Source organism: Carettochelys insculpta, chromosome 10 (genome assembly GCF_033958435.1).
Source record: "Carettochelys insculpta isolate YL-2023 chromosome 10, ASM3395843v1, whole genome shotgun sequence".
Taxonomy (NCBI): domain Eukaryota; kingdom Metazoa; phylum Chordata; order Testudines; family Carettochelyidae; genus Carettochelys; species Carettochelys insculpta.
In genome coordinates this window covers 4,405,548-4,426,509 of record NC_134146.1, presented here as the reverse complement: position 1 = coordinate 4,426,509, position 20,962 = coordinate 4,405,548, and the positions used below count along the sequence as shown (strand labels likewise).

General features: G+C 44.4%; 1 protein-coding gene across 3 annotated transcripts in view; it reads right to left on the bottom strand.

Annotated features, from left to right (window-relative positions):
- Positions 1-12,175: 12,175 nt before the first annotated feature.
- Positions 12,176-20,962, bottom strand: part of TRA2B (transformer 2 beta homolog) — a 34,991-nt gene continuing 26,204 nt past the window's right edge. For 2 of the 3 annotated variants that reach the window (XM_075003701.1, XM_075003702.1), the window contains exons 6-9: positions 19,923-20,006; positions 15,331-15,390; positions 13,876-13,949; positions 12,176-12,961 (exon numbers count right to left, since the gene is read on the bottom strand). In XM_075003701.1, coding sequence (XP_074859802.1) covers positions 12,951-12,961; positions 13,876-13,949; positions 15,331-15,390; positions 19,923-20,006 — 229 coding nt within the window. In that variant the 3' untranslated portion in view covers positions 12,176-12,950. The remainder of the gene's footprint in view (positions 12,962-13,875; positions 13,950-15,330; positions 15,391-19,922; positions 20,007-20,962) is intronic. The other variant, XM_075003703.1, reaches the window with a different exon arrangement.

The following is a 20,962-nucleotide window of genomic DNA, read 5'->3' as shown; positions in this document are numbered from 1 at the left end:
TTATTTAACTGTAATTTATCCCTAAATGTCTTCAAAGAGCCCAGTAAGCGGTGGGAGTGTTGCTCAAGTGCGAGGCAGTATTGATCTCCCACGGTCTGGCAAATTCTCTGGTTCGGCACCGGTTAGGTCCTGAGGGTGCTGGACTAGAGAGGTCACTGGTTTGCCATCACAGAGTTGGGATTGTTTTTCTTCTGTGTTGAAGCAGGTTGTCTCGGGTTACTTGAGTGGCCCATTCTATGATGAAATCTGCTTCTCTGCTGGAGTGTCCTGGTTTGGTGAAACTGGTTTTATGTGCATTGTGGACTTTGTCCTCAGATCATATTCTGATACTCCCATTAATACATCCCAGAACGATGCTGGCTTTTTTTTTGCAACATTGGCATGCTACTGACTCATATTTAGTGTGTGGTCCACATTGACCCTTAGACCCTTTTCTGCTGTACACCTTCCTAGGCAGTCACTTCCCATGTTGTATGTGTGAAACTGACTGTGCTCTCCTAAGTTCTGTGCTTTGCATTTCTCCTTATTGAACTTCATCTTGGTTACCTCACACCATTTCTCCGGTTTGTCCAGATCACTTTGAGTTATGACCCTGTCCTCCAAAGCAACCCAACCCCACTGGGTACCACCTGTTAACTTGATAAGTGTACTTTCTACGCCAGTATATAAATTATTTATGAAGATATTGAACAGAACCAGTCCCAGAACTGATCCCTGCAGAACCACGTTATGCCCTTCCAGCGTGACTGTGAGCCATTGATAACCATTCTCAGAGACTAGTTATCCAGCCAGTTTATACACTCACCTTGTAGTAATTCCATTTACATTGTATTTCCCTAGTTTACTGCACCATAGGCTCTACTGTAGTCTAGTATACCTCGTCCACCACTTCACCCTTATCCACAAGGCTCCTTAGACTACAGCCACACTACTATGGAAGATTGACCTGCTATGGGTCAATCTTCTGGGGTTTCATTTCACACATGTGCGAAATGACGCTCCCAGGAATCAAAGTTGACCCCTGCACTCCTCGCAAGAGGTGAGGAAAAAGGGAGAAATGTGCCCGTCAACTTTCTGCCATGTAGACAGACATGGAAATTGACCACAGATAAATCAATTTTAGCTATGCAATTGGCATAGCTAAAATTGCGTATCAGCAGTTGACTTTTATGTCTAGTGTAGACATAGCTTTAGCCTAAGCTATCAGGTTAGTTTCACATGATTTGTACTTGACAGATCCATGGTGTTACTTACCACCTTATTATCTTCCAGATATTTGCAGATGGATTTCTTATTTGCTCCATTATTTTTCCTGGCACAGAACTTAAGCTAACTGGTCTGCAATTTCCTGGTTTGTCCTTGTTTTTCTTTTTATGTATGGGCACCATGTCTGTCCTTTTCCAGTCTTCTGAAATCTCTTCTGTCTTCTGTGACTTTTCCATGATGATAATTAGAGGCTCAGATACCTGGAGTATTCTAGGATGCATTTCATCAGGCCCTGGAGACTTGAACATGAAACTTTTCTAAGTAATTATTAATTTGTTCTTTTCCTATTTTAACATCTGTATGTACCTCCTTTTCTCCAGCATTCACTATTTTAGACATCCAGTCACCACCAACCTTCTTGGTGAAAACCGAAACAAAGAAGTCATTAAGCACCTCTGCCATTTCCACATTTTTCTCTCTATACTGAGCAATGGACTTGCCCTGTCCTTGGTTTTCCACTTGTTTGTTCCACCTCTGGGCACTCTGCTAATCAGCTGGGCAGCTCCTGACGCTTTCCTGGATGGCTGCTCAAGTGCTCAGATTACAGAGAACACTAGCTGTGGGTCAGTAGTGTGGGGCTATGGATTGGAAGTGTCATGCATTGTTAGGTGTTGGGGCTGTGGGTCAGGAGCATGGGGCACTCAGAAGTAAGGGGCTGGAGGCTGGGATTTTGCCTTAGGTATGGGGCTGCACCAGATCACAACCATGGGGGTGGGGACGGGATGACAGCCCAAGGCTGGGGGGTTGCCATTGTGGAGTACCCTCTGGAGCTGGGCGTGATGGAACGCCACACTGTATTATGATGTTCAGGTTGTGGTCATTTTGATCCTTCCACTCAAGAGACAGACGTGTCCTGCAGGTAAATGCCTGGCTGCGAAGATGTTGCTACCAGGAGGGCTTTTGACCATGGGATGCTGCTCCAGGAAGAAGGACTGCTAAGCAGAGATGAGGTCTTGAGGAAGGGGGAAAGCATTTTTGGATACAGACTGGCTACGCTAGCAAGGAGAGCGTCAAATGAATTTGGAAGGGGGAGGTGGCCAAAGGCCACAAAAGCACTGAGATCCAAGAGATGGGTGAGAAAACGGGGAGCATAGGCTGTTACCACAGGGATACGGGCAAGACCAAACCAAAAGAGGGAGAAATCAAATCGGTATATGTTTAGATACCAATGTGAAAAGTATGGGGATCAAGCAGCAAGCTCTTGGAAAGCGAGTACATAAGCACAATTATGATGTAGCTGGCACCACGCATGGCAGAAAAATTGGTATAAAAGGGTACAAGTTGCTCAGGAAGGACAGGGAAGGAAAAAGGGAGGAGGTGTTGTCTTCTATGTTAAAAATGTATACACGTGGACCAAGGTTGAGACGGACATAGGAGACAGGCTGGTCGAAAGTCTCTGGGTAAGGATACCAGGGCAAGAAACCAAAGGAGATGCCATGTTAGGGGTCTACTACAAACCACCTAGCCAAGAAGAAAAGGTGGATGAGGCTTTTTTTTTTTTTTTCCCTTTTAAACAAACGACAAAATCTTCCAAAGCATAGAGTTTGGTGGTGATGGGGGAACTTCGATTACCCAGACATCTGGTGAGAAAATACCACAGCGAGGCCTAAACTAGCCAACAAGTTCTTGGAATTCATTGGAATTCATTCACAGATAGGGAAGAACTGGTTGAGAATTTGAACGTGGAAGGCAGCTTAGGTGGAAGTGGTCATGAAATGACAGAGTTCATGTTTCTAAGGAGTGTTAGGAGGGAGAACAGCAAAATAAAGGTACCAGTTTTCAGGAAGGCAGACTTCAGCAAACTCAATGAGTTGGCTGGTCAGATCCCATAGGGAGCAAGTCTGAGGCTTAGTCTACACTTCTCTTCACGATGGAACTACTTCAGCTATACAAATAGCGTAGCTAAAGTCAACATACCAACCAGGATGTCTTAAGGTGGACAGGGGCCGCTCTCCATTGACACCAGCTGCTCTTCTCATTTTGGTGGTGTAGCGGTGTGGTCGGGAGTGAGCTTGGCTATCGACTTACTGTGCGTATAGTAGAGGGGCTAAATTGACAGTCAGTGGATCTATCACTGACTCATCGATCCACCGCGTAGTGGAGACAAAGCCTAAGAGGAAACATAATTGAAGAGAGTTGGCAGTTACTCAAAGAGACATTATTAAAAGCACAAGAGCAAACTGTCTCACTGTGTTGGCAAGACAGAAGTTTGGCAAGAAACCAATCTGGCTTAACCAGGAGGTCATGAATGATCTAAAAATAATTAAAAAATCCTACCAAACATGGAGACTAGGCCATATTACAAAGAATGGCAAACAAATAACACAAATATACAGGGACAAAATTAGAAAGACCAAAGCACAAAACAAGATCAAATTAGCTAGAGACATAATAAGGTAACAAGAAAACATTCTAAAAATACATTAGCAGCGAGAGAAAGACCTCGAACAGGGCAGGACCATTAATCAATGTGGGGATGAGAAACAATGACAGAATGTTTGGAAATGGCAGAGGTGCTTAATGATCTCTCTCTTTTTTTGGGTTTTCACCAAGAAGGACGGTAGCGATTGAACGTCTAATATAGTGAATACCTGTGAAAATGAGGTAGGAGCAGAGGCTAAAATAGGGAAAGACAAAGTTCAAAATTACGTAGGCAAGTTAGCTGTCTTCAAGTCATCAGGGCATGACGAAAAACATCCATCCAAGAATGCTCAAGGAACTGACTGAGGAGATACCTGAGCCATTAGCTATTATCTTTGGAAAGTCATGGATGACAGGAACCATTTCAGGAGACTGGAAAAGGGCGAATTTAGGGCCCATCTAATAAAAGGGAAATAAGGACAACCCAGGGAATTCCAGACCAGTCAGCTTAACTTCTGTGCCAGGAGCAAATAATTAAGGAATCCATTTGCAAACATCTGAAAGATGAGGTGGTAAGTAACAGTCACCATGGATTTGATAAGGAAAAGTTATGTCAAACCAACCTGTTAGCTTTCTTTGACAGGGTAACAAGCCTGGCAGATAGGAGAAAGTGGTAGCTGTGCTATATCTTGGTTTTAGTGAGGCTCCTGATACTGCTTCAGGTCACCATCTCATTAACAAACTAGAGAAATACAGCCTAGATGGAGCTCATGCATGACGGCTGACTTGGATAACCATTCCCAGAGAACAACAAGAAGTCTTGTGGCACCTTACAGACTAACAGATATTTCGGAGCATAAGCTTTCGTGGGCAAAGCTTTCGTGGGCTAAGACGCACTTTGCCCACGAAAGCTTATGCTCCAAAATGTCTGTTAGTCTATAAAGGTGCCACAAGACTTCTTGTTGTTCTCAAAGCTACAGACTAACACAGCTACCTCTCTGATACTCGTTCCCAGAGAGTAGTTATCAGTGGTTCACAGTCATGCTGGAAGGTCATAACAGGTGTTCTGCAGGGATCAGTTTTGGGACTGGGTCTGTTCAATATCTTCATAAATGTTTTAGATACTGGCCTAGAGAGTATGCTTATCAAAATTTGCCGATGATACCAAGCTGGGAGGGGTTCCAAGTACTTTGGAGGACAGGGCCAGAATTCAAAATGATCTGGACAAACTGGAGAAATGGTTTGAAGTAAAGGGGTTAAAATTAAATTACCATAATGCAAAGTACTTGAGTTAGGATGGCACAATCAGTTGCCCACGTACAAAATGGGCCCTGTCTGCCTAGTACTGCAGAGAGAGATCTAGGGGGTCATAGTGGACCATGAGCTACACATGAGTTAGTAGAGTGACACGATTGGGAAAAAAAGCAAGCACCTTCTCGGATGCATTAGCAGGAGTGTCATAATCCAGACACCACAAGTCATTTTCTGCTCGACTCTGGGCTGAGTAGGCCTCAGCTGGCATAGTGTGTCTTGTTCTGGGCACCCCATTTCAAGAAAGATGTGGACAAATTGGCAAAAGTCCAGAGAAGAGCAACAAAAACAATTAAAGGTCTAGAGAACATGAGCTATGAGAGAAGACTGAGAAGGGCTATAATAGCTTTTAAGCAATGTTGTTACAAAGAGAAGGGGGAAGAAAATTCTTCTCAAGCTCTGAGGATAGGACAAGAAATAACGGGCTTAAACTGCAGAAAGAGGTGTAGGTTGGCCATGTAGAAAAATGTTCTGTCAGGGTGGTTAAGCACTGGAATAAATGGCCAAGGGAGATGGTGGTATCTCCATCACTGGAGATATTAAGAGCAGTTAGATAAACATCTATCAGGGATGGTCTAGATGGGACTTAATCCTGCCATGGGTGCAGGCGACTGGTCTAGACGACCTCGTGATGTCCCTTCCAGTCTAGTGATTCTATGATCCTCCTATCCTCCTCCATATTGGCAATGTCTTCCAAAAAGGGCTAGAGCCATTCATGGAGGATAAGTCCATCAATGGCTGTTAGCCAGGATGGGCAGTGATGGTGTCCCTGGATTCTGTTTGTCAGAAGCCGGGAATGGGTGACAGGATGGATCACTGGATGATAACTGGTTGGGTTCATTCCCTCTGGGGCACCTGGCATTGGCCACTGTCAGCAGAGCCACTACTGGGCTAGGTGGACCTGTGGTCTGACCCAGCGTGGCCGTTTTTGTGTTACTATGACATGCCGAGGGGTAAGACCTCCTTCCCCACAGCAGCATCATCCGCTCTTCCTGCAGCTACAGCTCTCAGCCACGCTCTAGGCATCAAGACGGGATCCTGGAGAGCAGACTCTGGTGACCTGGCTCCCCTGCTGGTAGGCCAGCTGCCCCAGGGCCTGGGAGGATGTGCATGGGGTGGGGTCGGGGTGAGCTCACCCATGGCTGTGCTGGCTCCTGTCTCAAGCCAGGCTGGAAGTGCTGGGTGGGAGGAACCCTGCTCTCTCTGGCCCTTCTGCCAGTGCTCATACTGGGGCCAGGACTCACACCCACTCCACACTGGGTCCCGTTCCCCCTTCCACAACCATACATGAGCATGCTAGGGTTTGCCTCCAGCCGCTACAGCTTCAGAGCAGGATGGAACGCCTGAGAACGTGGTTGCTGTCTCCCGAGGGCCGACAGCTGGCCTGCTCTCACATCCTGCCACGAGGCACTGGGACGCTGCCAATCCCTGCCAATGCATAGACATGGTGCATCTGAGCATCTCCTAAGGCTCCCTGGGCACAGAGGAGGCTCCTTCCACAGAGGTTCAAACCCCACCCCCCACAACCCCCCAAGGCCTGGGCCCCACATAGGGTGGGTGCTGCAGCATGACAGGGCACGAGCGGTGCACGTGGAGGGCGGCACAGCACAGACCCTGTCAGGGGTCGCCCTCGGTTGGGCAAGCAGCTAGTCGCTGACTCACCACAGCCCCGGGCTGGCAGAGGGGGTGGGATGTTACTGGCCCAAGCCAGGCTGCCCAATGCTGCTCCCAGTACCAGGCCCCCCCAAACACCAGCTGGGCCCTGATGCACCACAAGGGGGAGCAAAAGCTGCTATGGGTGCTCAGAGCTGTGGTTGGCATGGGGCTGGTTGGGGAGGCTGGGCGGCTCCTCCCACAACCTCCACCTGCCCCACTCGATCATTATGGCCACCCAACCATCCGCCCTGCACTACAGCCCCCAGGGCTTGGAGCTCAGCAACCCAGCTCCAGCGAAGGGTCCCACTGGGGAGGGCAGTCCTGCCTGCTACACACCCCAGCCCATGCTCAGCCCCACTCCTCCTTAGGCTCCCAGACCATCCAGAACCCTCACTGCTATGGACCCCCTAACCCGTATAGTCACCCCTCCTCCTCCGCTTGACCTCCCCAGCCATATGCACCCCCCCCAGGAGAGACTCGCCTGCTGGCACCTGGTGGGGAGCAGCCACAGCTGGTATGCACATTAGCAGGACAGTGTCAAGGTCACTGCAGGTTGCAGAGCAGCAGTTGGTCTGGAGTGTATGCGGCTCCCACACCTGCTCCCCCCTGCAACCTTTGGGAGTGGGGCTGGCTGGGAATGCACCTGCCCTCTGGCCCAAGGGTGTCCCTCACTTGTGAGCTGTCCCATGGAGCTTTGTGCTGAGCCAAACACACCCCGCCTGCATTCACTCCCAACTCCTTTAAGGCGCTGCCTAGAAAGGCTACTGGGGGCTGAAGCCAGGTGTCTTCCACAGTGGGCCACCTCATGAGTGAGCAGCACAATATAGTTCCACGCTCCGTGGCAAGGACGGCAATCACTGGCCACCAAGGCGCGGCAGGGAATTGGCCTCAGAGAGGAGGCCTGGCCCTGGCAGGGCACACCCGTCAGAGGTAAGAGACCACAGCGGCACTCTACACGCCTGGAGGCCAACGAGATGGGCAGCCTGTGGCCACCATAGAGAAGAGGCAGAAGGACTTATGCACTGAGACAACTTCCAGATCGCCAGCTGCACTTGAGCAAGGAAACGAGGGCAGGTCCCTCTCAACAGCCAGCTGGTCCAGGTGAACAGAACCATCTGAGGGGATGGGTGAGCGGTACACGGGGGGCCATATGTACTCCCCAGTGTCACCCCCACACCACATCCACCATCAGAGCAGCACCACTTCTGGTGAGTGCGGGGACAGGCCTTCCTCTCCCCTGAGTGCCGTGGGGAAGGGAGGGGGCAGGGCCCAAGCACAGCAGGGGCAGGACATAGGCAGAGATGGGGAGGGAGCAGGGCAGGGGCAGACGACCTGTGCCCCCCTGCACTTGGCACCTATAGTCCACACCAAGAGCTTTCAGCTGCACTGTTGCAGGGGAGAAATGCAGACTGAAAAATTCATCCAATCAACGCCCGGACCTCTGGTCAGCTGGGAACTCCCCCAGCTCAGGGGGAGCTTCTGCCTGGCCCAGAGACAGCAAAGTGTAACCCTCTGGGAGTGAGTGTTACAGGACCCCCGGCAGGGAGTGGCTGAGGAAAGCAGACTTACCGGCACCAGCTATGGACAACTAGCTCCTCAGCTTGTGCTGTTAGCAGTGGTGCAGGCCGGCTGTCAGGATCTGAGGCAGGGTGTGAGATGCAGTGGTCAGCCAGGCCTGAGTCCACAGTGAGGCTGCACCAAGAGCTCAGGGAGGTGCGAGGCCTTCCAGTGTGTGCAAAATCCCATTCACAACAAAGACAACACCCACCGTGCAAAATGGGGCGCAGGCCCTCCTCCGGGCTCTTTGCTGTCTCTCCAGAGTAGGGTAAATCTCTAGCATTTTGGTTGAGAACAAGTCAAGAGCCCAACCGTGCCGAGGCAAACTGCCTCAAGGGCTGTCAACCCACAGCAGGTGCAATGGCTTTACATAGCTCTTTAAAAATCTGACCCTTTAAACTGGTATCACTCCCCCTCCCCACTGCGTAGACACTTCCACCAGGGTGAAATGAGTTCAGTAGTTTAGCTTGCACGACTCCGATCTTGCCTACGTGAAAACGTTGCACTAGTGTAGATGAAGTGCTAAGAGTGCGCCAAAGTGTCCTTAGTCAAGTTTAAATCAATCCATCGGTGTCCACATACAACTTGGTATCAGTTTACTAATTTGTTGTAAAATCGTATTGTCGTCACCCCCCGGCCCCACATGCTTTATAAGAGATGGCTTATGGATCGGAATACGCCTACCTCCAAGAGGCTTTACACAAAATCATCCATGTAAATTTTAAAGTTACAATCTGCTGAATGTTCATATCCCACCTTCTGAGTTGTTCAATGAATTGAAAGAAGTTCCACTTATCAAAGGGAAGGTCTGACTAAGTATTGCAACCCAGAATCCTCCTCCTAACTATGCCTGTGACCACACTTCTCATGGTGCATCTAACACTCCCAACTGTAGAGGGAAGGGCTGTTTTTGCCCTCTACAGAGCAACTATTCTGTGCTCCAGGAGAAGGTGGAAATCGTACTCTGCTCGCAGTCTGGCAACTGGCAATGTGGAACTGCAAGCCCAAAGAGGAGAACTTTCTTCCCAGGAGGTCCAGCCTCTTGGAGCCGTTGTCTGATGGAATGTGCATTAGGTCCTGCGACTTGTTTTGTCCCATATCAGTATACACCAGGGTGGAAGAACAGAAATTAACTCCCCTTTGCTGGGATGAAAGTGTCTCAAAGGGCCGTTGGCTACTCAGTGTCCAATGGTCAGTAGTAAGGATCCTGGATTTCCCCCAGGGATGTTCAGAGATCATTGGACAGGTGCCACAGTAATTTCTGATACTATCTATGCTTGTCTGGTGGGGACAGGAAAGAGGAGATTCCTACTGGAACTCAGGTCCTCATCTGACATCCTCCTCCACTGATGCTTGTCCACATCAATTCCAATGTAGGTGTCTCCCAAGCTACTCCTAAGGACGCGGGGTCGGAGTTAGTGCATTGAAGTCTGAACTTCCTGGTTATATAAAGTGCTTTTTTGGTGACGGTACTTGCTGGTCCTGAGTACCGGCACCTCCAGCTGTGGGGATTGGCTGGGAGCAAGGGAGCACTGGTTATATGCATAGTAACCTTAATGGGCTCAAGTGCTCTACTCACATTTTAGTCAACTATGCTGTTAGAGGTAAAGTAACAGTCTGGTAAATGGACAAAAATTTTGTTAATACTTCTTTTATGAGCTCTCCTACTAGGATGAATTTAAATGTTGCTTATGATTAATTGGCTTAACTGCAGATACCATCAGGCATAGGCTCTTGGTGTTCCAACAGCCATTCCTTGAGTTAAGAAAGTTTCTCTAAACCATATCCCACTGCAGAGCTCAAGTCACTCCTTTTACTATTGCGTATTTTCTTTGATTGCGAGCACTGTATCTTCACTCACTCCTGTTGAGGCCAGTGGCATAACACCACAATAAAATTTAAATGCTGACTGAATTTGTATTGACAGTTTCTACTGCGAGATCCAGTCCACACAAATTTCACACTTTGTATTTCTACAGAAGTCCATGTATAGCAGTACCCGCAACCTCCATGGCTTTACTTACGCAGCCAGTGGTTTAATTTTGCATATTGGAACACCCTTTCCAGTACAAATGCATGGTAGAATATAGCATTAGACCTGGCATTCTACTGCCAACTCTGTCACTGACACATAGCAGGTTATGGTGCATCTACTAACTTACATTATAATCAGCATGGGATAGCAGTATACCACATAATATTTATGTTACTTGATTACACGAATCACTGAAGCCTCTGTTAAGAGACCCATGGCTATATGCTTGTTCCTCTCACCACACTGTTCTGTATGCAAGAAGCTAAACTGAATATCTATGGCATCTACAAGCATTACAAAATACCTTATGGTTCGCACTAGTACATTCAATTTCCCCTCCCTTCCCCCCTACTTTGAGGAAAAGTGAAATACTTAAGTATTTTGCTCTGCACAAATGGTGATATTAGCTGCTTTGTAGGAACAAACATCAAATGATACTTGTAAATGGAAGATCAAGCAACAGAGGTGTTTCTAATAAGTCCTGTAGGGATATGTCTTAGCTTGATGGTATTCAGTATCTTTGCACATGATCCAAAAGAAATAAAGTCATTACCTTACGGATAAAAAAAATAAATTATACAAGAATAGTATATATATAGCAGAATAGTAAATGATACATAAGGTTAATTTTATTCAACCATCCTCTGGATTGCTTTGTAAACTGCACCCATCTGAGCATGTATTTTGAACAACCAATTGCAAGGTCACATCTAGGAACAAAGTGTATATTTACAGCAGAGAAAGCTGAACCCTCGAAGCAGAAACTCCAAAGAGGGTGAGAGTCATTGTTAACCAACTGATTGTAATCTTTTAATGTGACACGGCGGCTTACAGTGTTAATGTGATTTGTGGAGGTATAAGCAGGGGAATATAGAGCAAGACTAGAGTGATGGCATTACCTGTGTAAATAGCATTAGTAAAACTATTATGAGAATGCAGATTCCACTTCTGGTATCTGCACACTGCAGGTTAACTGGTAATTTGATCATAGTCCCAAAGTACCTACACAGTGAGATTTCTGAGCAAAAAAAGGCACAGGCAAGAGTCATAATAAAATTCAACTGAGGGTAATGAACCACTGCATCACCGTTGGTTTTTCCATCACTTCAAGTCTGTAAATCAAGACTAGGTGTCAAATGATGCCCTAAGCAAATCACAATGGAACTGATGTAGGAACTACTGTTTGAAATGTGTTGTCCTCTGTTCAGAAGGAGATACCTTGTGGTCTTAAAAATCTGCAGTTTTTCTCCAAAGCTTTTGCAATTTAACCAGAAACAGTACAACTGTGTTCATACTTCATGCATCATTGATCTCTCCTTCACGAGCTTACTCATAATAAGGGTAAGAAACCATGTCTTAATAAAGTCGCCACCTTTTCTCCACTTTCATCTTTCTTTTGATACCGTTCTTGCCATATTTTTCTTTTACTTCCTGGTGTTGATATTTTCAGTTCCCCAAACTCACAATTCATATGTTGCTCTTCCAACTTTGTGAATGGGTGAGAAATCCACTCATGACAAGCAGTGTAGAAAATCAAACAACACACACTTTAAAGCAGAAAAGTGGTAGGACATCTACTTTGTAGTTTTAGAAAGTAGGGAACTAGGTAAGCTAGTTTTGTATATTTATGGTCTAAATATTTCAGAGATTTAAAAGGTTATGCAAATCCCTGAATATTATACAAGCTGTATTTTCAAAGGAGCCAAATACGTCAGGTGTTCACCACCTTCGGTAAGTAAAAACCTCACAGATATGAACCTTGGACTTAGTTGAGTAAGTACTGTCTACTGCAATGAAAGCCATCCTGTTGGAAACAAAAGAGTCTGGGCCCCGTATATAATGAAAGTAGGAACGATGAAAAGGGAGTCTTACACATAATATGCATTAGAAATGTTTACCCTACACATCCCATGTCCAGCCCTCCTAATAAAGCACATGCTCTCATTCACAAGCCATCAGACGTAACATGCTACAAGGGGTAGAATATATCATCACTCCAAGAGCCAACTGAAAGTTCAAACATTACCATATTTATGATTTATAAAGTCATTTATAGAAAACCCTTCTCCAGGTACACAACATCTACCTTCTCTCCTGCTACTGTACAAGTTACACGTAAGACTTGCCTAGTCAGACATTTAGACGAGCATCTTTTTACAAGCCACAAAGCAATGATTTTTTACAAGGAACTTTTGTCCCAACACAAGAAGTATAACCATAACATTTTATTGATGGACTTTGTACTATGCATATTCTGGCAGACTGTGGAGAAGGACCATGACTATCTTTTTTCTTAAAGAACTACTGAATTTGAGAGTTGGAGGAAGAGAAAGATTATAATGGCTACATAAAAGATTTGGGAAGTAAAAATCAAACTGTTTATTTTTTTTTTTTTTAACCACTTGAAAGCATTTTACACAGGTTTTGATTTTCAGAATACCTTGGAATCAGTAGAAAAAACTTTAAATGAACAGTTTTGTATAATAGAAACTTTTCAGCAGTCAAAATTCTGACTAAAAAAAAATACATGCAAAACATACTCCTCTCAAAAACACAACTGTGAACAAAGCACCCAACTACACACATATGCAGAATGAAACAGCATTTTAACTTCACCAAAAGTAGTCTTCATAAAAGGTGTAAAAGTCACCTATTCACTAGGCACTGCTCACTTTTTAAACAGAATAGACAATAAAAATATTGTCCACATATCTGTGATCCCAGCTCCAGGGCTGTAGCCAGAAACTCCTTTCAACTTCATGTTTTAATAGCGACCTGTGAGAGAGAAAGTAAACACATTTATTTGCTTGGTAGTTACTGAGAAGCTAAATCTTTAAAAACATCAGTCAAAGCCTTTCCATGTCTGTAGTTCACCTTGTTCAAGTAGGTAACAATTTAAGAGCTAAGGGCTTGTCTGCACAGGGAAATTTAGTGTAACTTTAGCTAGAAACCAGCATAAATATAGCACTGGACTTCCCTGTGTAAACACACCCTCAGATACTTGACATATTGGGGGACTGGTGTTTCAGGGTATCGAGAAAGAACAGATACAATGCAGATTACTATATATGGCAGAAGGATGTTTCTATGTTTATTAATGAATGTGGGAGCATTACTCACACACAACCCTTAAGAACAAGTAATAATTTTAAGACATTCTCTTTTAACAGAACCTACCCATATGAACGCCCTCTAGAACATGTGCTGACCCAGGTACTCCATGAGCTGTTATTTTAGCAATATTTTTATTATATATATCCTAACACAAAAGCCACTCCTCTGACTAAAGAGTACTGTTCTGGCTAAGCAAGGTCTCAGATTAATTTAAAGTGTTCTCTCTCCTAGAAAGGTACCATATTGGTAAATTCAGCTACAACATGTCAGCATCTGCTAGGACCATTTGATCTCGTCTACAGAAGCATAAGCCAAATTTTAACTATGACATGGCAATATGGTATAATTGGCTCTTGCAAGAGTTTTTACATGGCAAGGAGGCAGAATAAGAGTAGAATTGATAGTTGCCCTTTCCTTAAAAGGTGGCGGCTTGTTTGGAGAACTAGTAGCTGTCTCCCCCACTGCGAGTTAAGTAGATGAGAACATTCAAGTCCCAGTAGCACATGTCAAGCTTTTTATCTACATGAAAGTCATCATCTAACCAATGATGCAGCTGACAGTAAAACAAGACTTACGAGGTGAATAGGATCGAGATCTGGAGCGAGATCTGTAACCTCCTCGGCTGTAGTAAGGGGATGGTGATCTTCGCCTATGAAAAGGATTATTAACATGATAATTAAGACAATTTATGTTTCATAGTAATTAACATTATACACATTAATCCAAACGGACACTAAGAAACACCACATTCCCATTTTCATTTGACCGCTCTGGCGTTGCTGATCAGCACACACGCCATGAAAACTGCTCACCAGAAAGTTAAGGTCACTAAGGTCACACATGCCCTAAAGTTGTTCATGCAACATTCTTAACTAGCTGTTGATTCACTGAAAACCATGCACTGCTAAGCTGACAGAAGCATCTGCACATCTGTAAGTTAGTAAAGGTACTAGAACTTAGTAGTCAGCACAATGGTACAACTAGACAAGTATCCTGTGTTCCAACAGTGCCAGATCCTTCAAAGATAACGAACAAAGCAGGGCACTTATTGAGAGATTCACCCCACGCTGCCAAGCCCTAGACTCTGGCAATCAGTCACTTAAGACCACCAGATCATGGGGTTATTCCCCTAAACATCTTGGCCAATAGCCATCAACGCACCATCCTCCCTGAACGTATCCAAGTCTTCTTTGCACCGAATTATATCTGTGGCCTTCCCAACATCTCATGGAAATGAGTTCCATAGGTTCACTGTGCATTGTGTGACTACATGTCTACCAAAGCGACCAGTGTATGGAGAGAGAAAACTTGAGATATTTATATGACCATCAGGCATGACAATGTTAATTTTCAGACTACAATAGGGTCTCAACATTCACAAGTGTCACATTTGCAAATTCAATTATTCACGAGTGGCCTCATTTCCATGGGGCTCTGTGGTGGGGAGCCCTCCCCCTCCCCCCTTCGTGAAAACCAGCATTCGCAAGGGTTCTGAACACAGAACCCTCGCGAATATTGAGACCCTACTGTATTAAACATACAGAGACTGAGAAATATTGGTCTGGTGTACCACATGACAACTAATGCTTCTCACCTTAGTTATTCACCTGCACCTAATATTTAAAATGGTAACTAACACCCATAACAACTACAATCTCTGTGTTGGTCCAAAATTAGGTTCACCAGTCTATCAAGCCTTTCTGTATTTGCTTCCTCCTCACTAGCACAAAAGTCTACAGAGTAGTTTATGAATTTTTTGGTTACTTCTAACTCTTTGGCACAGATTGTCAACTTTCCTTATATAAAGCTCCATCATCCAGCCTATATGATCACCAATCTATTCCATTTTAATCAGGTGAACTTTTGTTTTAATGAGATCTGTGGCTTGAAGGGTTCTATTTGCTTGCCAATTTGTGTATCCCATTTTCTTTTAACTGTACATTAGGCCTCAGATGGTTGAATATTTTTGGACAAGCTGTTTCATGAACATTTCTACTGTTCTCTGGATATTAATTCCTCTCCTAGCATACCTGTAGATCTGATCCCTGTCTTGGGCAGCTCTCCACCCTCCTCCTCCTCCACCTCCTCCTCTGTGAAGACAGAAGCAAAATAATCTTTTTTGCACTTTATTTTCAAAGGTATAAAACAAGGACAACAAAGGGTTAAATCTAGTACAAATCTATAGTTGGATCACATAGGAAAGACAAGAAAATACCTAAAAAGTTTATGTTTTGTGTTAAGCGTGAGCTTCCTGTTATACCAGCTCGTTTTGTGTACTACACCCAGCTTACATCACAAAGGCTATGGCTACACCGCATTCATCTTTTGGAGGAGGAATGCAAATGAGGGAGATTGATAATGCAAACCAAGTGCTGATTTACAAATTTCACCCTTCATTTGCACAATCTCGCAATTCCATTTCCGGAACAGACTTTTCCGAAGCAAAAAGAGCTGGGTAGATGGGGTTCCTTCAGAAAACACCCATTTTTAAAAGAAACCTATTCCTGAGGGAAAAAAGAGGAACCAGGGTTTTTTCAAAATAGAGTTTTTAACTGAAGGAACCCAATCAACACGGCTGTTTTTGTTTTCGGAAAAGTCTCTTCCAGACATGCGATCACGAAGATTATGCAAATGAAGCACGTGACTTATAAATCAGTGCCTCATTTGCATTTTCCTTCTCCCTCATTTGCATTCCTCCTGCAAAAGGGGAATGTAATACGGCCGTAGCCAAACTGTTGGGAAGTTAAGCAAGTCTCATGGTCCAGTTTGACACAACTGTACTTTACAATTTCCTATTCTCCAGGCAGAAGCATTAGGGACTCCTGTATCAGAAATAGATGGGTATGATTACTTTAGCATGTCATATTGATGGGCCCCCCATATGAAGTTATATGGGTAGTTTAACTCAGTTCTTCTCCTCTCTCTGTTACTGCACATCACTGCAGTCTCAGTGAGGCCATAAACTCTGCCCTTTCCAATGATCCTTTGGGTGCAATGGAAACAAAACAGCGTGCATGGAAGTGTCAAAGGCTGAGCAGGTGCCAAAGAGTCACAGTTGGGAACTTGGACTCATCACTACAGTGATGTGGACAACTCCTCCCCTGAATGAAGATGAAGATTACAGATAAGCCACTGGACTGGTCTATATCGGAGAAGGCCAGCCATTTTGCAATTTGGATTGCAGGATACGGTTGGGAGAAGACAACATTCAAATACCTTTACTTTACACTACTTCTCAAAGGCAATTAACTTCCAGGAAGAGATGGAGGAAAGGAATCTAAATATTGAGTATTTCTAATTACGAATTCTTGATCTTTTCTAAAGATGGAATGGAATTTTATACAAATATGATCTCTCAGCACAGCACCAGTGTATGCAGCTAGTGCCCTGCTTGCATGAAGCGTTATTTATATTACTCAATTTGCGGCAAAACTCTTCCTCCCAAGATCTGAGGAGGTGAGACTACATTTCCTTGGGGACAGGGGACTGTCTTTAGGTTGGTGTTTGCTCCATTTAGTCCTATTCTTCAGTGTCAAAGAAAAAAGGCATTTTAGTTGTAATGACAACTGGTACGTTCTTAAAAACAACAGCCAGACACAGGAAGTTAAGATTGGGACTTAGCTTCAGCTTCCAATGTTATAACCTGCAATATGCTGTGGAACAAGGTAGAATCAAAAAGTGACCTGATAATTTTTCACTTAACTTAGGAGAGGTGAAGAGACTTGAGCCACAGTTTGCTAGGAGTTACATGAGCGGAATTCATCTATGCTCATTGCGCATTTCCTTACCAAAGGCCTGACAATTCTATAACATAAGGCTATTGAACAGGCAAAGGGGAGGAGAAAATAGCGGGTGCAAAAGCAAATGTATTCAGGGAATGGTGTGTAACTTATGAATATCGATTAATTTTTAATAGCCTCACAGCATCACTTATGATGGAATGCCTTTGATTATATAAGGGCTGGAAAAAATGAGACCAGCAGGAGCCTCAGCCAGGCTCCCTGACTGCCCCATTCCCCCACACTGCACAGAGCAGCTGGCCATGGAGCCTTCTTTGTCTGTGAACAGCTATGAGCCTGGGGGGTCAGGGGCTTTACATGCCGCCCCCACCTGCAGAAAAATCTCCCACTGACAGGTTTTTTGTGGGTGTCACAAGGGTGTTTGTCTGCACAGTAATGCAGTTGGGGCATGGTGCCTGTCCATGCTGCCTTGCCAGGCACCCTGTCTTTATTGTGCTCCTCCACAGGAGTACCTCCATCCTGCTCCTGGGTAAGCACGAGGCAAAGCAGAGCAGAACAAGCAGTTCTATGCAGAGCCTTTTTTTAAAGTACCCCCATCTGCAAGAGATATCCAGATATGCGGAGATTTGCAGGGCTCTAACTTTGGAGAATAGGAAACTTCCCAGCAGCAAAATAAAGACAGGTATTTGTGGTAAGACACAAAACCATGAGGGACTCTGTGGCACAGAGGGCCCAGGTATTATCCTACAGCAGTGGTTCTCAAATTACATCAATCCAAGGACCGCCCCCACCCATTGTAAAATGTTTGGGGACCATCCAGAGCCTTCAGATCCCCAGCTGCTCCATGTACCTCTTGCACATGGAGGCATCAGACCCCCGTACTTCGTAAGACTCTCCCTTCCCTCCCAGCATTTTTGGAGCTATGTGAATGGCTTGATTTGCACTCCACCCCCCTCATTCCTCTCAGAACTGGAATGCCAAGAATCAGCTGTTTGTGGAGTTCCAGCTCTGGCAGGGAGCTGGAGGAATCGGGATGGAGCCCGAATCAGGTGATTCACACTGCTCTGAAAGTTCTGGGAGACCAGGGGAGGAGCAGATAAGTGTGGGGCCCCTGTACACAAGAGTCATGGGGAAGACAGCAAATAACAGTGGTCCCACTAAGCAACTGATCCAGTCTGTTATGCACATCATTCCACTTGTAGCTAAGCCATTTTCCCTGTTTTAATCTGTTCTCTTTGGGATGTCACTCCTTTTGCCTATGCTCAGGGCCATGCCTCTACTATATTCTCAACACTGGTATGGGCACTGTCAAGACTGAAAGTTGTTAGTTTCACATTCCCAGTGTGGTCAGGAGCAAAGTCACCCTGAAGAATTCTGCAGGAGCAGTTTCAGGTAGTTGGCGAGATTCTATCAAGCCTGTATTTAATAAAACAAATTACATAATGAAACAAAGTAAGACTGTCCTAGAAGGAGTGACAGGAAAAAGGACTAAGAGAAACAGAGGCTCAAAAGGGAAATGTGACCAGGCTAAAGAGTAAAAGACAGGCCCAGATTTAAAGTCTTACTATGAACTGCACACATCACCCTCAGGTCTGACAACAGGAAGTCATTAAAATGCAAATAAAAAAAATGAACTCCTAGGTATTAGTTTAACAACATTTAAATTTTGTTTCAGATCTGCGTCATGCTCCAAGTTTGTTCAGCAAACAATCTGAAGATATAGATGCAACAAATGACACTTTTCATAACGACCACCCCCCACAAGTTGGCTACATTCACGTTTTATATACCACAACATTTCTTAACTATAAATAAACATTTAGTCATGTTAAGTACAACCCTGCTAGGTTTATCAGACTTAAATCCTCTGCAAAATAAGACCGCTATTAAGCCTTGTTAGCAGTTGTGTTTTAGCACTTGCCCTCTGCCCTTGTATCTGTACTACAGAATTTAAAAGTTCTACGCTATGCTTGAAGTCTACAGAGTTTTATCTACAATTCAATGAAACTGTGTGCCTAAGGTTTCACCGTCTCTATGAATTTATTTTATCTTACTTGCTACAGTTAGTTCTGTGCTGCTGGATTCTGAAGCAACTGTTGTTCATTACAAATTTTACCACAGGAAAATTCAACTATGGGTGCCAAGGAGTTAGCTGACAGATATGTCATCTGTTATATACAAAGGCTATGTGACATTGGACAGGTGTTCTACAAATGGTTTAATTTAGAACAGTCTCTACACTGAAATTTTCAAAATAACCTTCCACCATTACATTCCACATACAATAACTAGAATTTGTTCATGGCTACTTTTACCACCTTGTTCACAAAGCTTCCCCAGACTATGGCTCAACTACCTGATAGGAAAATACAAATACAAGAGATAGAGGTCCATATCAGTAGTTCCAGCACTGCTGCCTCTGGGATATTTTTTTTTTTGAGGGGGGTGGGGGGGTGACAAAGGGGAAGAGACTGGGTGGGATGTACGAGGACAGTGTACAGAAGGTGTGTACTTACATGTAAAGCTGAAATTCACAGCACAGATGCTATTAAGTTACTACATATTATATGTATACAAATTTTAGTTCTGGGGACTATTTACATTGAAATTAGCTCACTCAAACTGCAATTCTGATTTGTCCACGACATGAATTTTTGCTGTACAGCCAGATGGCAGTCAAAGATTATTTGCAGTAAGGACCAAAGATTTCAAAACCAGAGCCTGGATGTAGAACACTGACTTCAAACGAGCTTCAAAAAGGTACAATCATATCATTTAATGAAGACAAACAAAAAACTTTGCTTCCAAAACCAGGAGTTTCAAGAGAAACGCTAAGTCAAAATGATCTGCACATAGTTTGGCATTTTTTAGTACTGGCTCACCTATAAGATCTGCTGTAATAGTCACGATCATCATACCCTCTGTCATAACCTCTGTCATAGTAATCTCTTCGTCGGGAGCTGCCACTGCATAAACAATGAAACAAGGTTACAAAAAACACAAAATACAGCATTATGGGCAAGATTTGCTGAGCTAACAGTGTTGTAAGAATCTTTAAAGAAACTTAAACTGGATTTAACTGAACGTGAATAGAAAGCTGAAATGGTTGCAGGATCAATTCTTTTCTACGACAACTTTTACCTAGAGCTAACTTTCAGGAAAAACAATGTACCTGTTGGAAGGGTTTTTCTTCACTGAGTCCAGGACTGACTTAAAACATATGAACACTGTTTCAATTACGCAGGTATTAAAGAGACTTTTCAAAAAAAATGTCAAGTGACAATTTTTCTGTAAGTTTTCTTAACATGAGATCTTATTTCTCATGTGTCCTTGAGGGTTTAAAACCATGGTGGGCAACTTGCAGCCTGTGGGCCACAGCCTGTGAACCCCACCCCCGCACCCCAAAGGCCCTCATTTCCTTACCTGCCCCCACAACAGTTTCATAGTGGTGAGGAGGAGCAGGTAAGTATGGGGTCCCACATGCACAAGAGGCAAGGTGACAGGTGGTGAAGCACAGGCACACACTGCAGGGATGTTGGTGGAATGCCAGTGGGCTGCTGTGTCAAACTGAGGTGAAGGAGGGCCACTCATGCAACAAACTCACAGCTGGCCATCCCTCATATAAAACCAATGTCTTAATACAAGCGCTGTAGGAGCAAGCTCAGATTTAGAGCTATAGATTAACATTTCTGGGTATGGCCCCTCCTACTACTGGCTTCCAACTACTCATGCCCTCTTGGTTTTTGTGCTTTCATTTCCCAGGGAAAACAAACAACGATGCCAACAGATTTGCCAGACTCATAGCTGCAACTCAGAAGTTAGTTAAGAACTTAAATTAAGGGAAATGGAATAAAAAGTGCTGAAGAGAATTACACACTTTCATTTCTACTTATGGTTATATAAACACAAAGTTAGAAGTCAG